General features: G+C 46.3%; 1 protein-coding gene across 1 annotated transcript in view; it reads left to right on the top strand.

The window, feature by feature from the left end:
- SZT2 (SZT2 subunit of KICSTOR complex) overlaps window positions 1-16,479 on the top strand; it is a 51,933-nt gene that overhangs the window by 819 nt on the left and 34,635 nt on the right. The window contains 12 exon segments of the mRNA XM_032695769.1: window positions 304-349; window positions 352-473; window positions 1,933-2,064; window positions 3,745-3,904; window positions 4,366-4,472; window positions 4,651-4,861; window positions 5,900-6,070; window positions 11,165-11,396; window positions 12,031-12,160; window positions 13,377-13,519; window positions 14,366-14,518; window positions 14,850-14,974. Coding sequence (XP_032551660.1) covers window positions 304-349; window positions 352-473; window positions 1,933-2,064; window positions 3,745-3,904; window positions 4,366-4,472; window positions 4,651-4,861; window positions 5,900-6,070; window positions 11,165-11,396; window positions 12,031-12,160; window positions 13,377-13,519; window positions 14,366-14,518; window positions 14,850-14,974 — 1,732 coding nt within the window.

Consider the following 16,479-nt stretch of genomic DNA (forward strand, 5'->3'; position numbering starts at 1 on the left):
CTGGACCCGTTTCTATTTGCTGAGAAGACTTATTGCTTCCGTGTCAGTCTCAACTTTTGCAGAAGTCTTGCTTTTCCCAGGAGGGAGCTGGGAAAGCTGTGCTCCTGACTGAGCAGCTTAATGGCAGGTCCTGTTTCTCCACTGGATGCTCAACGTGTGATTTTTGTTTATGGCAGCTGTTACTTTAATCCAGCTGCCGTTGCAGAAGGATGTTTGCTGTTGGCTCTACGGGGTGGGACAACCAGCAATGAGATTGAAGGTCCTAGAAGATGAAAAAGCTGTTCCCTTTCTCTGTTTCTGCAGGATGACTCAACGGGGGAAATAATTTTTGATGAAGTGTTTCATGCCCTTTCCGATGCTTGGTGGGATTGTTAAGACCCTTTCGTATCCCTGGTTCAGACATTATCTACCAGCCAGAGATCTTTGTCACCATCCAGGCATATTCCTCCATCATTGGCCTGCAGTCCCACCAGGTGAGGTTCAGCCTGTCCCTGGGCTTGGCTCAGCTCTCTGTGCCAGGATCCTGTGAGGGCAGAGGAAAACAGGGCAGCTGGGTTCTGTGATCTGTGATGCTTCAGCCTTGTCTCACTAGAACGTGGCCTGGTGTGGTGCAGAAGTGTGTGTGAGCAACTTCTCCTTTCTGGACAGAAGGCAGAGATTTCTCTGGAGAATGCTGCCCACAGGCGTGACCTTAGAATTGGGCCTCAGGGGATATTTGCCTCATATTGAAAGTGTGCTTGTTGATGTTGTTTTGTTGTTGATTTTAGCTTCCTTTGATTAATTCTTTTTCCAGTTATAATTAGCTTGAAGCATCCAAGCAGAGCCCATGTGCCCAAAAGCTTGACTGCCTGCTCCAGCTGTATAGCAGTGGTTAATTCAAAAATAATTGCCCCTTCCTACAAACCTTGTTCTCTTTGCATTGCTATGAATATGCTGCTGCTTGCTGGAGGGAGCAGCCAACCCCAGTGTTGAGGTTATCAGTCAGATTTTACTTGTGTCAGGGGGGTCTGTTTAACAAATTCAAGTCTGGTTTATGGTGCCAGTGTGATTTTGAAGTTCATCCTTGATCTCTTTCACCTTACTGTATTTTCACATTACTTACACATTTCTGATGGTGTGTTTCATTCTTTTGCTAATACCAGAGAAAGTGGGTGGTAACAGGAGGAGCCTCTTAGTCTGTGCGTGTTTCCTCCCTCTCCCTGCCCTACCCAAGCCTTCTGCCAGGGTCTGTGTAGGGCCTGAGGAGCGTGGCCCTCGCTTTGGTCCATTCTTAGGTGCTGCCAGATTAAGCGTAGCAGGAACTTCTCCATTTGCCAGTGGTATTTTGTGTGTCTTGTCCAGCAATCTTGTAGACACGATCCTGCTGTGCGTCAGTATCTCCCCATTAACACTATGTTGGGCTACGTCTGTAAACACAGGTGTCATACCTGTCAGCTTGGGGAGTTTCTCTGGTGGCAGGCTCACTCTGTCACACACTCCTCTTCTGTAATGTCCAGTCTAATTTTTTCTTTTCTTTACTTCCTTTTGGAAGATAATTGGATCAGTCTATAGGTGAGCTAGATTAGAACAAACAGGCCTTCCTTAGAAACATCAGGCCAGCGTTAATGGCTTCTAGCAAGGATCCCACATCACTTTCTCCTGACAGCTGCTTATCTTGGAAGAATGCAAATGAAGTAAAAATTTCTTGCCCAAGAAGATTTCCCAAAGTGCAATGTGAGCATCTGCTGCAGAGTGAACTGCAGATGCCATGAGACACCACTGCTCAGGGGCAGTTGGCTCTGAGCAGAAGCAGAGAGAAGTGACCTGTGTTGTACCTGTTCTTTGTCAGGGGTGTGTCTGAACTTCACCATAGGGAGCTGTGTTCCTGAGTACCATTTTGTGGGGTGCTTTAAAACCTTAACCTGATGACTTACATGTGTGTCCTTGGGCCAGGTGCTGTTCCAGGGCTGTCAGCTGGATGAGACGAAGCGTGAGGCCTTTCTGCACCAAGTTTACACGCAGCTGTGTGCCTTTGAGAACAAAGTGGCAGAGATGCTCCAGCAACAGTATGAACCCAAACCTCAGGTAAGGAGGGCAGAGGTAGTTGGGGTCTCTTGGCTCCCTTGAGATCTGTGCTCTGAGGCCCCTCTGAGGTGAGGTGGCAAGAGGAACAGCAGGGTAGGTCTGCAGAAGGAACAGCTGAGGAGGTGGTAAGATAATGTTGTGGGATGCACTAACGAGACCTTAACTGAGGAAAGCAGAACCAGTAAGTGTTTAGAAGGACTGATGAGAATGATTACTTACCCTAAGATTATTGTGCAGTAAAACAGCTTGACTTGTCTGACATCATGGGACAAATGGTAGGATGTGCTTTCTCTCTGAAGAAGATTGTGGGAGAGGTGATTATGCCCATATTATTAATCTGTAAATAGCTGTGAATATGCCCTTAACCCTTGTTACATTTCATGAATGAAAATACTTCCTTGTTATGATGAAGACTGACCATTGCAGTTCCATATCTGGAGTGCTCCGAATCTCATATTCCAGCTGAAATTTGTGTGTTTGATTACTAAGACTGTCAGTCCTGGAACAGAAGGAAGATTGGAGGAAGTGAATACCTGGTCTAGTGAGTCCAGATGGTGTTTTTGCAGTGCTTTGTATGCATTCCTGCTTGAATGCAGTATTTCTCTCTTGGTGAACTACCCTATAACTTCTTCCATGCAAATGGGGGAAAGAGACGCTCTTGTAGGCCAGAGGGACTGGTGAGTCCTGCCACAGGCTGTGGGGTGGAGGTGGGAGGCCCCAGGGGAAAGGCAGGGACTGAAACCTTTTTAACTTTTGAAGTTGTATTAGCTGTATCATTGTTAAGGAGTGTCTGATTTAAGGCATCTGGCAAATTAAAGCGATGGATAGATTTTTTTTTTTTTTTTTTTTTGCTCACAGCCACAGATTGCTCCCATTTGTGCGTAACAAAAGTTTCCTTAGTCCCAGTTTTCTTTTCCCAGCTCCAGTCATCTGCAGCTTTGCAGGGGAGGGTCTCGCCCATTCTCTGTCTTAGCAGTAAAAATGAAGCAGTATTTTATTACAGGTTTGAAGTGCCGGAGCCTTCTGGGGATGAGGGGACTATGAACACAGGTTTCTCACTGGTGTAATTATACAAATTTCAGGCTTTGCCTGGGAGATATTTTTCATAGAAGGTGGAGAAGTCTACTTACATTTGTTTGTATCAGGACTGTATAATGAGTGCTGTTTGAGCAGAGGTAAATGCATAGGCACTAGACTTTGTCCTTACGAGGCTCCTTGCTCCCTCTGCTGCAGTGAGACACAGCTGTCTCTGCTTCTCCAGTCTTTCTGGGCTGAAAAGAGTAGATTAAGTAAGTGCTGAATAGCTGCAGCTTCTACTAAATGACAAGGGGAATAAATTGGTATTCACCATCTCTTTTATTGGGAACTGCTTTGCTCTAATTGACCCCAAAGTGTCTCATATTTCCTCTCCTGTGAGAAATCAGCTTAGAATAAAGCTCTGAGCATGCTGTCCCCTTCCTCTCCCCTCAAGCAGCCTTGTCCAGCTGTTCTAACAGGCCCAAGTGACCAGGATTTTGAGAGCACCTGGAAGTTAAAGTTACTAGTGGAGTCTGTTGAGGTGCTCCAGGGTTGTGGTGCCATGGGACTGCCAGACTGAAGTGTGTTTGGAAGAGCGAGAACCAGAGCTAGGCTGAAATCAGCCCCATGGGGCCTTGTGGGGTTTTTTTTTAACTTTTCCAGATGGATTTGTCACCCCTGAGCCAAGAGGGCCCTAGTGAGGGGCAGGAGTCATCCGGGAGGAAGCCCAGCGTGTCTGTTGTCACTGCTGATGTTGGCCTGGTCAGCATGGTCCGGCAAGGGATCCTGGCACTGCAGCTGCTGCCCTCCAACTCCAGTGCAGGTTGGCTACATCCTCAGGGTTAAGGTTTACCTGGTTGTTTGCAAAGGGTTGTGTTCCTCCTGCCTTAGGCTGAGGTTAATTTTATAAGGGCTGGTACCTGGACCCTTCTGTTGGGGATGAAATTTCAACATTAGCTTTTACTCTCCACGCTGTGGGCAAACTGTGGCGGTGGGAATGGGGAGGACAACACTGTGCCACGTGCTGTGTGCCAGCATTGGGGAGTTTGTGAGGAAGTACAGCTGTGACTGTTGCTCATGACAACCCGGGATGTGCAGAGCTGAGTGCTTTGCTGTACCTAGTCAAGGTGTTTGCCAGCTCCGTAATGCCTTGGAAGCTCTAAACCATGCTCGAGATTTTCCTTCTACTTTTGCCCTGCCTAAAACTTTCTCTCTGGTAGATATAGTGGGAGATTGATAGCTGCTTGAGATGGAAGATGCTCTAAGATGCTGCCTTATTTACAGGTATAATAATAATTACGGATGGTGTGACCAGTGTCCCTGATGTGGCTGTGTGCGAGACTTTACTCAACCAGCTGCGTAGTGGCACAGTGGCCTGTTCCTTTGTGCAGGTATGTGTGGTACCTGGCAGTGTGGGACAGAGGGGGAGGCAGATAGATTGTTGGTGGTGGCATTCACTTCCAGAGGGGAAGAGGGGCCTTCACTGCCTGTTTGAGTCCCTTAGCAGCCCTCTGCCTTGTCCTCAGCACTGCTGCACTCTTTCAGGTGTCTTCTTTTTCCATCCTGCAGGTGGGCGGTGTCTACTCCTACGATTGCAGCTTTGGCCACGTTCCCAACGTGGAACTGATGAAATTCATCGCCATGGCCACTTTTGGTGCTTACCTCTCCACGTGCCCTGAGCTGGATCCCCTGAGCCTGGATCTGAATGTGTATCACAAGGCATTCCTGCTATACTCCTTCCTGCGTACTGGGGAGTCTCTGAATCCTGAATATTACTGTGGTGAGGAATGTGCATGTCCTCCTTCCAGCAGCTGGATGTCTTACAGCACCTCTTTGGGGTGACTCCCCCAGGCTTGGTTATGCCGATCCTCTCCCTTGTCCCCTCTGGGCAGTGCCTTCTGAAGGCTCTGGGCACAGTTGGTCACACAGCCTCATCTGTGACTCCCCTCCTGGTTCCAGGGATTGGAAGGACCACCGTTCCCCTTTCTGTGGTCTTGGCTCAGCAATCTGCAGTTAGGCTCACTGTGTTGGAACTTGGAGGGGGGTCAGAAGCTCTTGCCTGCCCTTCCCTGAACACTGGTTAGCTCTCAGGTGGGGACATTCTGGAGAGCTTGTCCTAGCTGGGCTTGCAGACATCAGTTGGGATTGAAAAACCAGGCCCCTGAGAACCATCCCAAATGCCTCTCTTGGTTTTTCTTATTTTGTGACTGTTACTGGCTGGGAGTGTGCCAGGACAGATTAGTTTAGTTACCAGTAAAACATGGAAACACCCTTTCATACCCTGGCACTGTGCTGGTGCCATCTGCACCTTCTGTAACTTGGCCGCAGAAGCCACGCACAGTGGCAAGTTTGAAGAGAGCTGGCCTGGGATTTGGAAATACTGAATTTTAAAAAGATCAGCTGTTAAGGGTTTAAGCTCAAGGCTTCCACATCCTGATACCTTTTAGAAAGCACCTGGGAATTCAGGTTTTCCAGGGAAACTGGTAAAGCCCAAAAGCTGTGCAACTGTTGCAACAGCTGTGCAGTTTCTGCCTGTCTAGGTGAGACATGTAACTCCAGTGTGTGCCTTGTCCGAAAGCTGTCCCAGAGGAACCAGGGCCTGGCACCCCACCTTGCCCTTCTCCCAGGCCTCTTGGCCACACTCGTGAACCTGTTTGCTGCATTGCAGAGTCAGGAGTGGGTGTGAGTGGTGCCTGAAGGATGCACTGCTCTTCAGGCCAGCAAGGCGAGCGTTCCTGGCAGCTTTTATAAAACACTTCAGGAGGCACGTTGCCGTGGGGAGCTGCTCCCTCACAAGCCCCATCTCTGCCATTTGCAGTGTCCCAGCACAGGCTGTTCAACGAGCACCTAGTATCTGCAAGCAGCAACCCCGCGCTGGCGATGCGGAGGAAGAAGCACACGGAGAAGGAGGTGCACGCCGACCTCGTGAGCGTGGTGTCGGTCCGGCTGCGCGAGGGCTACAGCATCCGGGAGGTCAACATCACAAAAGGTGACTCTGCTGCCTTGGGAGCTGGAGGCTCGGATAGGACTCTCTTCTCAGCTGCTTTAGAGGGTAGTACAGGGTCTGCCACTTCAGCAGAGTGGCTGATATTGTGGAGGAAGGAGCTGTTTTCCCCAGACTCTGTTTTCGTGATGCGAGGCTGCCCGGTATTGCTGTGCAGTTATGCACCTGCCAGGCTCGTCCTCTGTGGCTGTAAGTGCCAGGGGAGGGACAGACAGTGATGCTCTGTGTCTTGGAAATGATTCCCCACAATTGCAGAGAAACTAATGACAGAACTTGGGTTTGCAGGGTTTTCTAGGAGTTCATCTGTATTTCTCCTTTTTTTCATTCCTTTCTAGTCCTTTGCTAGATGCACTCCAAAATGCTGACATGAAGTTGAGCACTTTGGTGCAACAGACTTAATGTCTCCAAACTACAGCCTTCCAAAGGAAGAAATTCCAAAGGATGTTGTTAGGTGAAAATGTCAGGCCAGTCAGGACCATGACCAACTCAAGAAGACCATAAAACCTTCCAGTGATCCTGTTCTCTTATCTGACTCACTAGAGATTATGGCACCTGGAGTGTGAGAACTAGCAGCTGACTAGGAACCTTGAGGGGTTTTTGAGTATCCTAAGCAGTGCCAGTAAATCCTACCTAATTTTCCATCTCCAGCTGTGACTAAGTGGTAGTACTTTAACTGAAGGGGAGATGAAAAAATCCAAATGTAAGCTTATTAGTACAGAGAATGTTTTGTATCAGGGAGTCCATGTCTGTGATATAACTCCAAAGTCATTCCAAACTATGTTTTCTGTGAATTTACTGTGGTCAGCCTTAAAACCATGTAAATACCTTATGCCACTGCTCTACTTGGAAGATTGTCCCAGGGCTTTATTGCTCTTTCTCTAGCTTCCTTTCTAAACTCCCTGAGACCAAATTAGACCTGTGTGAGTTTATTGTCTTTAATTAAGTTTATCCTCCTTCTCTGGCTTACACAAACATATTTAAGAATGATGTCTTCCTCCATGTAACCTCCCTTTTGGCAGGTTAAGCAAACCCATGTTTCACCTTTCTTTCGTAAGGGCAGGCTTTCTGTTTGTTTATTCAGGTTAATAGCACTCATTTTTTTCCCTTCAGTTGTTCTCTTTTCAGTTTGGTCTCATACTTCTCAAAACAGTTGATAAGAGTGTTGTAAATGTGGTTTTATCGGTGCCTTGTTCAGCAATGCTAATAATTCCCTGCTTCTGAAGTAAAATACCCCATGTGATGGACTGGGAATCACGTGAGCTTTCTCCATGATTGCATTGTGGTATCACGAAATCCTTGAATCTCTCATGCACCTTTTCTTCCAGCTGATGAGTCCTTGGGATTCTTTTATTGCGTTTTGTTTTTTTAATTGTCCCTAAATGTGCCATCCTTCACAGGATAGTACTTTGAAGTTCATCTTACCCAGTTCCCCTCACTGTTCCTCTGTGATGACTGGGAATTGCAGTTCTTTTGCCTTGATGCGTCTTACAAACTGAGTGGATCTAAATCACCTCTTTTTGGCGGGGGGGGGGGGGGGGGAAGGTTGCTAACAATCAGATTAGGTGGGATAATTTCTAAAGTTGGTCTTCCAGGAATCTCCCTAATTTCTTGTTTCTGGAGTTTTCTGTTAAAAGTAAATATCTGCTAAATTCTCTCAAATGAGACAGTTGTTCTAGTAATGTCTGCAGATTTCACTAGCATAGGTGTGGCATGAGATACTTCCCTTAAATCCAGGCAGATTAGATCCATTGCACTCTCCTTGTCCAGGAATGTCTATGAAACAGTGTGACAAGTCAGTTTCTGTCCACATTCAGTGTCTTTTATCCTTCTGTGCACCAGTTCACTTACAACTGGAACATCACTGGATAAAGAGCCTTTCTCTTTAATCTGGCAGCAACGGTGAAGTGCTCTTGGTGACTGTGTAGTCCTACATGGAAATGCTGGAAGAGCATTCACCAGGTGTGAACTATTCGAAATGCAGTCAGGCAAGTTCATGCATCCTTTTGCACAAAGGTGTAGCTACAACCTCTGGCTCAGGATATGGTAAAGCAGCAAATTCCTGTATTCTACAGGTATCAGAAATATCAGCACATGTTCACTATGCCTCCTGCACTTTCTTCTGGGTATCTTCCTGCTGTCTTTTATCCCCTGGAAGGCTAAATGGATTGGCCTTCTGTTTTTACAAGAGCAGAGGAACAACTGTGCTGGATCAGTTACTTTCTGTGGTGAATTGCTTTGGGCAGGTGCACAGGGAGGAGTAAGAATAGGATAAACATACGTGATAATCTCTATTCTCCCTTCCTTTTTTCCTTCCCTTTGAGCACTCTCTAGCTCTTTGTAGCTCAGGGACTCCTTGAGCCAGAAATACTTTCTGTGTATTTTTTAGGAGGAATTTAAAAATGAAATGTCAGAGGTATCAAAAATACAGTGCCTTTTTCTATGCAGCCTTCAGAATAGTAGCAGGTAATGTTACTTGTGCTTTGGAAAGGCTAAATGCTCTGGGGAGTTGCTGGCTGTGATCAGAAAAATTGTTGAACAGTAGAACGATCAAGCACTGCCTTTGCTAAGGAAAAGCACGTTGTTAATCATGGCTTTCTGGGTCATTCTACAGAGAAGTGTATAACAAAGAACAGTTAATTAACCTGGATTGCCAAATCTTGCAAACTAAAGGTTAAGGAGCCAGCTGACTGTGAAGCAAGAGGAAAGAGTGCAGTTGTCGACTTTGACACTGTTGCTTTTCTCCTTCACTTTACCAAAGGCAAAATAGAATAAATAGCTAGCTTTGTGCTCAGAGTTGCCTGGAGAGGTTTTTTGTGATATTTATAAGTGCTCTGGTTACCCTCACTGTTTAATTTTTAGATATTTAGGTATTTAGGAGGCAACTATAGTCAGTTAGGAATGCAGAAATGCTTGTGAAAGGGGGAGGATTGGAAAGTATGGAAGGGAGAGAATCTGTGGGGTTATGGTGTGTAATGGAGTCCAGAGCTCTTCCTTTTTCTTTCTGGGACAGTGTCAGGGAATTTCCCTCTTAAACAAAAACAAGAAAAAAATTCTCACTGACTGTTTTGTGTTGCTGTGTGTTGAGCAGAGCCTGAAGGACAGTTTTCAAAACATCATCTTCCTCTGTGAATCAGCCCAGCCCCAAAAGTGGCTGGGCACTAGCTGGCCCGGAAGAGTGGCTGTTCTCAGTGTCAGGAATAGGGAAAACAAAGTGAGCTTTCTGAAAAAAACAGAGCTGGACTGAATGAAGGAAATTAAAGTAACAAAAAGTTTTATTAACAATAAAGTCAAGAACCAGTAGATTGCTTTGCAGTAAAAAAAGGCTAAATATTCATCTGGGTATTACTTCAAACTAAGTAAATATTTTGCCTGTGTTTTTAGTTTTGCTTGTGTGGTATTGTAGGAGAGAAGCCAGGATGACTAATGGAAACAGAGGTGAAAGTTGGAAATATTTTCATTAATGATCTAAGCAAAAAATGTAGGAATTTGCTTATCATGTTTGCTGTTGATGAAGCGGAAAGGATTTGTTATGAGAACCAAAATATTGTGCAGAAAGCAGTGGATGAGCCCTAAAGCAATAAAAGCAAGTTGACAGTATGAAATGGAAAGAGATGAATTTATAAATTCTTGTTTAGCCTGTCTGATGAACTAAACACTCTTCATAGGAAACAAGAGGTCGTACAACCCCAGAAAATGCATTTATAGTAATGCAAAGCACCCATTGTGGAAAATATTGGTGACCTTAAATAAAAACCTAGTAATCTCTCAGATGAAGTACAGGTGAAATACAGTATTCACCTCTGATCATCTTTGTTCAGGAAAGATGAGTTCTTGAGGTGCAAGAAGGTCTGGGACTGTTAAGGGGAATGGATGTTCTATCATACCCGGCTGACACTGGATAAGGATTTCTTAGTGCACGCTTCCTGTCAGTGTTATGGAAATGAAGCTTCTCAAAATAAAGATAATTTAATCTAAAGAACAACTGAGCATGAATTTGGCATGTACTCTGGATGATTTCTTCTACACATTGAGAGAGGAAGAGTATTCTGAGGGAGCCTCCCAGCAGGGACCATGGGAACAAAAAGCTGGCTTTAAGGTGAAGTGCAGTCAGCCTGTGAAGGGGATGGCATGATGTGCCTTCGACAGCAGCAAATGCAACTCTGCAGGAAACAGAGCATCCAGGCTGATGATCTGTTCGGATGGTTTCCAGCACATCCAATCACTTATCACACAAATGCTGCAAGTCTGGCAAACTACAGAGCAGGCTGGACATCAGAATGGGTGATTGAGCAGTCGAAATCGCAGCGTGGTCATGTGTTTCCCTGGGATGTTTCAGTACAAATACACCTGCACAGTCAGCAGGAGTGTGACAGTTCTCTGCTCTTTTGGCTCAGCAAGGCTTGGTGTGTCAGGTGTTTGTGTTAATATTGATAGCGATGCAATGGCCCGCTTAAAGGAAAAGGTAAAAATGTACAGTTTGAAGAATAGGTGAATATTCGTTCTCAACATCTTAACTTTGGGAGGAGAAGGTAAACATGGTGAGAAGCTGTGATGCTTGAAGTTCTAGATTGCATGAAATATGATCTATGCAGGATGAACAGAGGTTATTTCAAGAATTGAGCCTCACCTTCCAGGTTGTTCATAATTTATGTCCAAATATCCATATTTCTGCAGTAGGATAGATTAACTTTGCACAGTGCAGATGAGAAAATTGATAGCTTAACAGATTGCTCATCAGTGCAAAGCAACAGTTTTCTTGGAAACAAAGATGAAGCTGTGAAGAAGAGCCCATTGCAAATGTCAGCACCTCCTGTGAGTTTGTTTCCTTCTCTAGTGTAGATATAGTACATGTACATTTAAAGAACTGAGAGCTCTTCACCAAATACTACTGTGCAAGCAAAGCCTCTCTTCATTGCAGAGGAGGGAGAGTGACTTAGTGAAAGCAAACAGTTGTTAGATTACTTTGTTCCCCTCATAGTGATCAAATGATCCCATAGTACTCAGGAATCCCTGGTCAGAGGTAAAAGCTCAGATGTGTATTCAACAAGCAGCTGAACTTACTCTTCTGCTCCCATGCAGGTGGGTCTCAGCTGGAGGTCAAGCTAGTGCTGCTTTGGAAGCATAACATGAGGATTGAGTACTTGGCTGTAACTCCCTGGCCCCTGGACCCTTCGAAGCGCAGCACGTGGGTGGAGGTGACAATGGAGGGGAGCTATGACATTCTGCATGACATCAGCTGCACCATGAGGAAGCCCATCACCAGCCTGTACCGCACTACAGTCATCCGGCGCTTCTGGAACACCTTGCAGAGGTGAGCTGCACTGTCCCCAGCAGTTTCCAGTGTAACTAATTCCTTCCTTGGCATGCTAAGACATGGTTTATGTGGGTGGCCATCCCAACCCAAGGTCCAAAAGGAATGTGCTCTGAGGAAGAGGCATGACTGGCAACAAGCCAGAAAAGACTGGGACTGGTCTGTGACCTGGTTTGTAAGAATGGTTCATGATGATGGTATTGCTGCTCCTGAATCTGGATCCTGTGTTGCAAACCTTACCTCTGACTGCCATCCCATGGAGGTCATGTGTTCTTACAGCACACCCTTGCAGCTGTGCTTCGTGGTCACACTGGGAGCAAACATCTCTAGGGCTGAAGGGCCAGTGGGTTATAACCGTTTCCTGGCCAGGGTGACCATTACTCCCTACTGTTTGGCAGATTCCTTTTCTAGCACTTTATTTCCAACTCTGATCATCCTCCTTATATATTAGGCTGTTACACTGGAACCCCTTTAACACATTCATGGCATTGAATCCCAGCATTGCCTGAGAAAGCTCCGTTGGTGTGGATGGGCTCCCAGTCATAGGGGGTGCTGTGTGTGCAGGCCCTGGGTTGGCTGGGGCAGCAAGGGGGAGAGCGTGGGCTTTTGGGGCTAACTGCCTCTTCTTTTTCAGCATCAACCAGACAGATCAGATGTTGGTTCATCTGCAGTCTTTTGACACAGTCCCAGAACACTTCACCATTCCCGAGAGCACCAAGAATGGCGTGCCCCTCTTCTATATCCCCCCAGGCTCCACCACTCCGGTATGTTCCCTCTCTCTCCCGTTTAATGTGGGATGGGTTGTCCCACATGCCTGTTCTTGCATTTAGGCTTCATTTCTTGCTCATCTTGTCTTCATCTTGTCCTGCTCTGTAAGTGAGTTCAGGTGTAGTGCAGAGAACATCCCATGCCATACATTTTCCCCTCTGAGACATCACCCTACATCTTCATTGCTGCAGCTACTCCTCTAAGCCCAACAGCAAGTCTCCCAAGTGTGCTGTGAAGCCTTCTCCTGCAGTGATGTGGTGTGTGAGACTGATGGAGAGGCCGACACACTTACTTTTGCTGTGTTTTTTCAGTGGATTCCTCATAGGTGTGGAGTTGCTGCTGGCAGTCTTGTGTGCTGGTTGTGTACCTCAGTACTGTCAGATGAAGATACAGGATGTGCTGAATAGTTGTTTAATAGGCTCATTGCTCTGAGCACTCACGTGGAAGGTGCAAGAGAGATACTTGTCATCTGCACAGCAGAAACTAAACAAAATATGAGCTAATGGTTTCCACTGCAAAATTCAAATCCATTGAAGCTCACTGAGCAGAAGTGCCAGCATATTATCTGTTCCCTGCTAGCAGTGTCCTTGGCATGGATAGAAGAGGACTAGCAGAAAAGCTAGGGGAGCTTTAATTTAAGAGAACTATCCCTTTAATGTTATTGTTTAAGCCCTTCTTTAGTTTTACTGAATACACTTTCCCTCTGTAGGGTTATGTATCCCACAGTATATCTGGAGCCTCCCTTCTTATGGCTAACCACCACTATTTCTTTGTCAGCAGAGCTGCTATAGTTGGTGGAATCAGTGTTACCATACAAATATGTTAGAGTTACCCAATACCACCCATTCTGGCACCCTATTTGCATGAATACTCTCAGTTGAGTAATCTCAGTGTTTAATTGCTTTGCTGACACAAGCCATATATCCCTCTCTCGATCAGAAAGCTCACCATTACATATGCCATCTTTTTCACAGTTGATTTACTTGATGCTAAGTAGTGAAATTCCTAATTAGTTTGACATTTCACAAGCCTAATTTATTTTTGCTTACATTGAACTGCGTATTTCAATGTGAACACACTTATTCTGCTCAGAGGAAGTCACCCAGAGCCAGGGATGTGGCCTTCTAGGCCTACACAGCTGAGAGAAATTCCTGCTCCCTCTGGGTGGAACCAGACACTTCCCTGCTGAATACTGTCCTGTCACTTTCTCAGGTGCTGTCCCTGCAGCACAGTGGGTCTGACTCAAGCCATTCCCAGTTTGCCTCCTACTGGAAGCCTATCCTTTCCATGGATGCCAACTTCTGGCAGAGGTGGCTGCACATGCATCGTATAGTTGTCCTTCTGGAGCATGACACGTATGTAATGGGCAGGGCTGAGCTCATGTGCACTGTGTGGGCCAGCCTGGGAAAGCAGGTGTCCAGTTCAGCCCAGCTGTGGAGTTGTAGCTGCTCTGTGGGTACCTGTGGCCAAGGGAAGGGCCTCACTATTGGGTGAATGGTGAAGGCTTGTTTATCTGGGAGGTATGGTGGGGTTGGGAAGTCATCTTGTTTGAGAGTGGAGCCTGTTCTCAGGAGGATAAATTGTTTCTCAATTACCTCTTGGGTTTGGATTTCCTGATTGCAGGCTGGGGTGTGGGACCATCCATTTGGGAGTTTTTGTTTGCTGCTGGAAAATATCTTTCCCAAAAGCATTGCTTTCCTGAGGGGGGTCCTAGTTGCAGAGTTACGTGAATAATAGCGATATATTGAATGGAGGGGGATAGGATACAAGGTGGAGATCCCTGTGGCTCTCTGCAAGGTGGAGATCCCTGTGGCTCTCTGCAAGGTGGAGATCCCTGTGGCTCTCTGCAAGGTGGAGATCCCTGTGGCTCTCTGCAAGGTGGAGATCCCTGTGGCTCTCTGCAAGGTGGAGATCCCTGTGGCTCTCTGCAAGGTGGAGATCCCTGTGGCTCTCTGCAAGGTGGAGATCCCTGTGGCTCTCTGCAAGGTGGAGATCCCTGTGGCTCTCTGCAAGGTGGAGATCCCTGTGGCTCAGGGAGCGTGCACAATTAGGGGAGATGCCTGTGCACTGGCTGCTGTGGAGGAATAAGGTTGTTGTACCAGTCGGAGGGTGAGTTGCAGTGGATGTAGCAAAGCCTCTGTGGGTCCTGAGGGAAGAAGAGAAACTGTAGTCCTGAAATGACCTTCTGCCCCACCCCGCAGGCCTGTGCCCAAGCACCTGCACACGCCAGGCAACAACGGCCGCTACAGCACCATCCAGTGCCGCATCTCCCACTCGGCGCTCACGTCCCTGCTGCGGGACTGGAGCAGCTTCGTGCTGGTGGAGGGCTATTCCTACGTCAAACTGATACACGGGTGAGTGGCTCTGAGGCGGTGCTGCGTGGCCAGAGCGAAGATCTGGTTAGACCAGTGTGTGTGGTGATGGGCCTGAAGCAGATGTCTAGAGGAGAGGATAAGAGCTAGACAAGTGGGTGTGAAATCCTGCGATTTCTGGACTGATGCAGTTGTGTTCCAGGCACAGCCCAGAGGGAGAGAGAAGCCAGCTGGGGGGTTTCTGCCTGCTAGAACTGATACTGTGAAGTCGTGTGGGCTGTTGAGATCTGTGGACCAGGCCTGTACTTGGTCTGGCACGACGGAGCAGCAAGATCCGTGCTATTTCAGCCCTGTCTTAATCTCTCCTCCCTAGCTCTGAGGATCTTACACCTTCCTCGTTTTATGTGGTACGGATCATCTCCAAAGCTCCCTGCATGGTTCTCCGGCTGGGGTTCCCCATTGGCACACCTGCACAGGCCAGGAACAAGGTGAGAGCTGGCTGTCTGCTTTGTGGGGTAGGAGCACAAGAACTTCTGCATGTGGGAATTGTGGGTAGATCACAGGCATCATTGTGGGCAGCTACCCTGTAATAAGTAACTACTATGTTAAGGCTTAGATGAGTGTGAACCTTCTGTAACAGAAAGGGTCAGTTTGGGCAAACTTTGTGTAAACCCAAAGACTCGAAGATCAATAGAATAGCTGGTCACATGAATGTTTTTCCCACTGCTTGTTTCAACCGTGGGGCTCAAAATGACTCAAAGGTTATCTGGCCCATCCTTGTGACAAAAGCACAATCAATACCATCTGTTAGGAACTTGTCTGACTCATCAGTAAAGACCTCTGTGATGAATGTACTACATGTTCCTTGGGCTATCTGTTCCAGTAGTGGTGATTTGCTTATGTATACTTTTATCAGGTAGGGAGGAGTTAAGACTTAAAATGCAAACAATGCCCCACATGAGCAGTACAGGGAGAGAAAAAAAATACCCAGGAAATGTTTTCAGGAGGTAAAAGTCTGCTTTTGATAACCTTTTTGTATCAAAAGAAATGGTCTGCCCTAGTCAGATTCAGAAGGTGGGGTTATTGTGTGGACTATTTCTCCAGGTCTAATGGCTGAGACAAGTCTAAGTATTCTTAAGTAAAACATAAGTATGAGAAAGATGGCCTGCTGTTAAACTATGTGAAGTTTTTATTATAAACAAGAGGTTTATCATTAAACCTATATCTTTTATCTTCATGAAAGAGATCTTTGGTTTGTCTAACTTAGCTTTAGTGTTAGAGATTAGTCTGAGGAGAAGCTGACAAACATGGGAAGGACCATCTCTTTCTGAGATACTGAACCCACTAATGTTTGTAGCATTCTAGAGGATCTGCCCTCTCATGTCTTTAGGGGTTCCAAGTTTTGGGCACTGGTTGCTGGGCCAACATGTGGGCTGCTAATGCCAGGTGACAGGTTTTAATGTAGGAGTTCCTTCTGGCAGGTGTAAGTTAATATCTATTTCATGAAGAAAGTGTGAGATGGGCACCATACCCTGCAGCTGTGGGCAAGCTCCAGATCATTGCGGTAGGAGCTGTATGTAAATCATAAATTGTATCATACATAATCCTTTTTGGGTTTTTTTTTTGCCTGCCGTAAGGCTGATCATCTACCCAGTGTGGAGGATGGCAGTAGAACTTAGCCTGCATTGTTTAAGGGAAAGCAGTTTTTGTGCTGAGCTATTCAAGTTTCCAATGTAGAAGGGAAGGAAAGCACCTGGTACAGTCTGACTTTCAGAAAGCTTTTAGTGAGACTTCACATAGGGCACAACTGTTAGAAGGAATGAGGTGTCATAAAACAGAAAGTGTCTCAGGGACAAAGGAAGTAAGTTGTAAAAGTGCTCTGTTCTCATCACAGCGGAAGCTGTTGTGGTTTTTCCAATCTTTTTTTTTTTCTGGTCAAAGGTTAGGGAACTCATTTGTAGAAAGGTAACAGGGAAAATGTGCAGGTGGCGCAAAACTATTTC

This window comes from Chiroxiphia lanceolata, chromosome 9, assembly GCF_009829145.1.
Source record: "Chiroxiphia lanceolata isolate bChiLan1 chromosome 9, bChiLan1.pri, whole genome shotgun sequence".
Classification (NCBI taxonomy): Eukaryota; Metazoa; Chordata; class Aves; order Passeriformes; family Pipridae; genus Chiroxiphia; species Chiroxiphia lanceolata.